Source organism: Pinus tabuliformis, chromosome 2_1 (genome assembly GCF_031772625.1).
Source record: "Pinus tabuliformis cultivar Carrire ecotype Pingquan chromosome 2_1, CPIR1, whole genome shotgun sequence".
In the NCBI taxonomy this organism is placed as follows: domain Eukaryota; kingdom Viridiplantae; phylum Streptophyta; class Pinopsida; order Pinales; family Pinaceae; genus Pinus; species Pinus tabuliformis.
Genome location: NC_142299.1, coordinates 812658212 through 812664904, shown reverse-complemented (window position 1 = coordinate 812664904; position 6693 = coordinate 812658212). Strand labels below are relative to the sequence as shown.

The following is a 6693-nucleotide window of genomic DNA, read 5'->3' as shown; positions in this document are numbered from 1 at the left end:
TAATCCTACTTGATAATGTCTCCCCTGAGCCTTGTCAGGGTCAATGTGGATGAAATTATCATAAGTACATGTTTGGGTATACATCCACCAATATTTACGTAATATTTGTATGCTTTGTTTTTATGGATCCAAACCATGTGGTACTTCATTGAACTTTAGTCTTGGAAGTTTTGACAAATGGAAATTAGTCTTAAACTTTAATAAGTGTATAGAAAATGTTAGGTTGTATTATGCATTCATGGAAAATGAGCAAGTAGATTTCACCCTATAGGGTATATTCAAGTCTTGTTGTATCCCAAAGGGAGGTATTCAAGTCTTGTAGTCTCTTTGTTTCTATTTTTCTAACTTGTTTTGAGTTCAAGAATAGCCAGAGGGTGAGTTAAACAAGGTGAGGAAAAGTCATTCATTCAAGGAAACACCCATGCCTGATTTCTATCAGGAAGCAGTACCCCAAAAACTTGAGTTGAAGAAGGTGTGTGATTCATTTCTATGCCTTGGTCAAGGGGTTGATGGGGATTTGATTTCAGTTTACTAATATCACGTGTTCAAGTAAACTAATAACTTTTTTTTGCGAAAGTATTCATATATAACTTCATGGAACAAAGAGTTACATCATGGAACAAAGAAAGTTACAACCATCTAAAAATAGGATTAAAATGAAATCTATGTCCTTTAAAACCCATAAATGCTAGCATATGAGCTTGTGCCCCAATAGGAAGGTAGTCATCAACTTCACTGAAAAATTTAAACTTGGCTTTAACAAGAAAATCCAAATGTTGCTTAAAAAGATGTAATTTCTCGAAGCTAATAGGGGATGCTTCCTGGTTAGGAGCATTGAAGAGAGTGCGCGGAGCTGGATCGCGGGAGCGCTGAAGACTTGTGAGCAGCTGCAGCTTCGTCGCCTCGGCCTGGGCCGCGAGGCCTGCCTTTTGGGGCCTGGCCACCGCCATGGCCCATTCAGATCCATCTTCTGGGGATGCAGAGAAAGCTTTCTCTGATCTGGTAAAGTCTCTGCCCCCCGCCCGACCGAAACCAGCAACTTCAAAATTTGTCAAGAAACTGGATATTCTCCAAGAAGTTCAGCTACCTCCATCTCTCCCTCGAATGGCAGCTTTATCTTTAGCAGAAAAAGGACTCATAGGCCAGTTTACAGGCTTATGGCCTTCACCAAAGACAGTCCAGAGATGGGTGGAAAGGAATTGGTCTGATAAAACACAAGGAAAGATTTCGATTCGATTCTGTGGTAAAGGCTATTATACCTTTCATTTTGAAACCAAGGCAGACAAGGATCTGATATTCAGGAACGGGCCCTATTTTATGGACTCCCGAGGGTTATATCTGAACAAGTGGACTCCTGACTTCGACCCTGAACTAGATATCCCTAATGCGGTTCCGGTTTGGGTCCGTCTTCCCCATCTCCCCCTGCATTGTTGGGGAGATGATTCGGTCAAAGCAATAGGGAATGCAGTAGGTAAATACATTGACAGAAGCGAGCCTAAAGATAACATGCAAGCCTGTGCAAGGATTTGCGTAGAAGTGGACCTCGGGAAAGGCCTGCCAGAAGCCATCAAGCTGAAGGTGGATGACTGGAGCTACATACAGCAGCTGGACTACGAGCAAATACCCTTTAAATGTAAGGTATGTCACGAATACGGCCACTTTGCTAATAGATGCACTAAAATAACTAATCTTGAATCTGAGGATCAAGGAGGACAATGGGAAACTGTGAAAAAAAAGAAAGCAGCACCTCAGTCAAAACAAGATCCACCTTCTGAACAACCGGGCTCTTCCTCCCCCTGCCCCACCTCTCCTCCTTTCAATCCTCCTGGACCTTCCCATGAATCCTCTTTCCCCTCATCCTCCAACCCTTTCCTTATTTTATCCTCTGATGATCCTCAGACTGATCAGCCCTCTCCGGATCTGACCGATCCTCCCTTGATTTCTTCGATTCCCTCTCAGCCCCTCATTGATCCTCCCCCCCTCAGAACCACCAGAAGCTCTTCAAAAGACATTGGCGCCTCCAGCGATATCCACAAGAAGCCGGGACCAGGAAGAAAGTCAGCCAAGCAGCATCGGGAAGAAAGCACGCAAAAGGACATAGCCCTAGGGATCCAAACCCCTATGGACTCCTTCATTACAGGATCTCAAGAAAAAGAAACAGCAGGTAAAGACCATGAGAGGCGAGCACCTCCTCGCTCGAACGCCTCATGATGAAGCTTTTATCTTGGAACAGTAGGGGTATGGGGCACCCCTCTAAATCAGCTGCCCTACGAGATCTTCTTCAAACAGAAAGACCTGAAATTGTTCTGATACAGGAAACCAAGCAAAGTCAGAGCGAAATGCAAATAATTATAGATGCCCAAAAAAACTTTTCAGGGGCCAGTAGCAACTCCAGAGGAGCCTCTGGAGGAATCACAACCATGTGGAACAAGCAGTACTGGGACTGCAAATCTTCTGTCCTCAATCAAAATTGGGTAAGGACCAACCTTAGTAACAAGGAAGAGAGCTGTGACTTCATCATTTATAATGTCTATATCCCCAATCATTACCGGGAAAAGGAACAGTGCTGGAAGGAACTGAAGGAAGACATAGACAACGAGCAGAACTCAAATGTTATTCTAGCTGGAGACTTCAATTTAATCCTCCATGCGAACGAGAAAAGAGGGGGCAACTTCACCTCCGATCCCTTCAGAAGACAGATGGAAGTGATAATGTCCGAACATGAACTGATGGATATCATCCCAAAAAATAGAAAATATACCTGGAATAATAGAAGGTTGGGGCCAGGCAATATTATGGAAAGACTGGACAGAATTTTGGTTAATGTCTCCCTCCTTTCTTCCTTTGCTGCAGGCCACACCAAAATTCTCAGTGTCACAGCTTCAGACCACTTTCCCATTCTCTTAACGCTGGACTCCCATTCTCAATTGGGACCAATCCCGTTCAGGTACAATCCTTTGTGGAGAGACAACGTTGAGGCCAAAGCTATCATAGAAGCAACCTGGAAGCACCATGTTGAAGGCTCTCCAAGCCATATTTGGGAAACAAAACTTAGAAACACAAGGAGAGCTCTCAAGGACTGGGCAAAAGTCAGCTATCAAGAGCCAGAAAAAATAAGAAAAAAAATACAGCAGGACTTGGAAGAAATCCATAAACAAATAGAGGACCATGGATTCACCCACCAGCTGAAAAGTAAAGAATGGGAAGCTCAAGGGCAGCTAATACAAATCAAGAGAGCGGAAGAAATCAAGTGGAGAATCAAATCGAGACAATTATGGCTGAAAGAAGGTGATAAAAATACGGCTTACTTCCATAAGCAAGCCACTGCCAGAAAAACAAGGAACAATGTAAACACTATAATTGATAGCCAAGGCAGTCAGCATAATGACCAAGAATCCATCAAAAGAGCTGCCTTCCTTCATTACAAAAACCTCCTCACGGAAAATCAAGGAGATGCCGACTATTCGGCGCTTCTACAGCATCTACCGGAAAGAATCTCTCCAGAGGAGAATGACAGTCTAAATCGTGAAATAACAGAGGAGGAAATCAGAAAAGCTATCTGGACTTTACAACCAGACAAGTCACCAGGTCCAGACGGGTTCCCAATAAATTTTTACAGGGATCATTGGCATTTGATAAAAAAAGACCTTGCAAAAATGATGAAGGGAATCCAAAGAAAAAGGAAAATGGGGGGCTTCACAAACTCAACGTTCCTCGCCCTCATTCCTAAAGAAAATCGCCCCACTTCCTTCTCCAGGTTTCGACCTATTTCATTGTGTAACACCTCTTATAAGATCTTTACAAAAATTATAGCTGCTAGACTCCAACCCCTTCTCCCTTCCCTTATATCCGAAAATCAAGGAGGCTTCATGTCAAACAGGCAAATTCATGACACCATCACCTTGGTCCAAGAAGCTATTCATTCCAGCACATCAAGGCAGGAGAAAGGTTTCGTTCTTAAGCTTGACTTAGCCAATGCTTTTGATCGAGTAAGACACTCCTTCTTGTTTGCTGTCTTGAGGAAAATGGGATTCAATTCTGCCTTCATCAGCACCATTGCTGCTTGCATCTCAGGTCCCTGGATTTCGCCTCTCATTAATGGGCGCCCTTGCGAAGCATTTCAATCCTCAAGAGGGTTAAGGCAAGGTTGCCCTCTTTCCCCTTATCTTTTCATCATTATGGCTGAATCATTTAGCAGCACTTTAGATCACAACAGAAGAGTTGGCCTCATCTCTGGTATCAAGTTTGGAAACGGAGTGAAGAATATCAATCACTCACAATTTGCTGACGACACTCTGCTCATTGGAGGGGCTTCCACTACTATTGCAAGGCGCTTCAAGATCCTTCTCGATCAATTCATGGAGTACTCAGGGGGAGAGGTCAACTTTCAAAAAAGCTGCATCTATGGATGGAATATCTCCAATCAAACAGCTCACAGCATAGCTAACATTTTTGGAGTTGCCTACAAAGCAAACTGGGACCACTTCACCTACCTTGGGATGCCGGTCACCATGGGCTCTCTAAAAGCCACTACCTGGAATGAAATAATAGACAAAGTCAAAAGGAAGGTCCAGCAATGGGGAACTCAATGGCTTAACCCAGCAGGCAGATTAATTTTGCTCAAATCAGGTATCTCCTCCTTACCTCTATATCGATTCACTCTTTACCAAGCTCCTGCCATTTTTTACTATAAGCTGGAAACTGCCCTCCGCAACTTCTTATGGCAAGGAGGGAAAAAAGAAAAAAATAGATTCAATTTGGTCAGTTGGAAAAGCGTAATCCAATCACAAGATAGAGGTGGACTGGGAATTAGAGCCCCTAAAATTCTAAATCTCGCTTTTGGGATCAAAATGGCTTGGAGGTTAATTAATGAACCAAAAGCCTGGTGGAAACAGGTCATTGAAAGCAAATACCTCTCCGACAAAAGGCAAAGACTTCTAGAAATTGATATTCCCAGTAGAGATTCTACTAAAATTTGGCACCTCTGTAAGAAAGCAATTCCCATCCTCAATCAAAACATCTCAAAGATCCCTGGGGGAGGGAACAGTATCAATTATGCCACTGATAAGATAATGGGTCTCCAACCTCTAAACACAGTCGAAGAAGCCATTCCCTTCATCCTCCATCTTAATAGCAAAGGCATTCAGAGGCTTGATCAAATATCAAAATGGGATGCTGATACAGGAGCCTGGATTAGTTGGGAATTTCCAGTTATCCCCTCAAATCTAGAATCAAGCTTCCAAGCCCTTCAAAAAAACCTCCAGAACAGAGCACCCATTAAAAAAGGAGCAGCAGATGGATTTCGATGGGATCCCACGGGCTCAAGCTACACCATCAAGTCCGGCTATCAATTTATCTGCAACAGCACCTATCAGACTCCTATCTGGAATCAATGGAGAACAATATGGAAATCTGAGGCCATTCCCAAGGTTAAATTTTTCATATGGCTGTTGTTAAAAGGCAAAGTCCTCACTTCTGAAAATTTAAGAAAGAGAGGGATACATGGACCTTCAATTTGCCCCAATTGCTGCTCAGCAGAGGAAACCATCCACCACCTATTCCTCGATTGTCCCTTCGCGAAGAAATGCTGGATCAACTTGTCCAACTTGGGCAATATAACATGGCAACCTCATCAGAACATTGCAGAGGCAATTCAAGAATGGAGAAGGAACTGCCCATGGAAAGATAAAAGGAGCAAGATTGTCAAAAGAACTTGGGATATCATACCTCACAATCTTCTATGGAAAATTTGGCTCACAAGAAATAAAAAAATCTTCCAAAGCAAAGAGAGTAATGTTCGGATGACATGCAACAAGGCCCACATCTTGGCGCAGGAGACAATTGCAGCAAAACACACAGGGAAAATCAAAGCAGCAGATTACTCAGTTGAGGAGAGGTCAATTATCAGGCATATTCTAGGCCATCCAGGACATCAACAGGATACTCAGAGAACTGATCGACAGCATCAGGATCAGACCAGGGAGTGGGAAATCAGACTTCCAACCCAGGACTATAAGAGGTGGATCCAGAGTAGCAATTGTCCAATTTTATACTTTGATGGTGCCTCAAAGTCCAACCCAGGACCAGCAGGCGCGGGAGGAGTTATTCTAAATGAATCAGGAGAAGAAATCTGCAGCTATGAATGGAGCCTGGGAAAAAAAACAAACAACAACGCAGAGGCCTTAGCTCTCTATCAAGGTTTGTTGCAATTAAAAAACCTGGGTATTAGAAAAACATTAGTATTTGGAGACTCTTCTATAATTATTGGCCTCATGAATCATAACCAGAGATCACCGAACAGCAGCCTTCAGCAACATATTCGACGCATTAAACTCCTCCTCAAATACTTTGAAAACATCAGACTCTACCATATCCTTCGCACGCTCAACGTGGAAGCTGATAAGCATGCGAATAACGCAGTTGGAAAACAGGAAGGTGCGTTGAGGCATAACAACAGAGATACCTTCCAACCTCTGCCATGACACAGGCAAATCCTGACATTGCCCAGATTCGCAGGTCCATCAAGCGTGCGAAGGGCATGGCTACAACAGCATCAGGACATTTTGCAGAGAGCACGAAATGCACAAGCAGTCTTATCCAAGCATCGATTCAAAGAATGATCTACTACCCAAGGAAAGCCAATCAACTCAGTGCCGGCCGGAAGATCGAAAACACTGCATCAGTAGATCGCCA

General features: G+C 43.4%; 1 protein-coding gene across 1 annotated transcript; it reads left to right on the top strand.

Moving 5' to 3' along the window:
* The first annotated feature begins 948 nt into the window (after window positions 1-948).
* Window positions 949-6482, top strand: LOC149203074 (uncharacterized). The gene is made up of 3 exons (XM_089401760.1): window positions 949-1578; window positions 2316-3757; window positions 3881-6482. The coding sequence occupies exons 1-3, from the start codon at window positions 949-951 to the stop codon at window positions 6480-6482; spliced, it is 4674 nt and encodes a 1557-aa protein (XP_089257886.1).
* The last annotated feature ends 211 nt before the right edge of the window (window positions 6483-6693 follow it).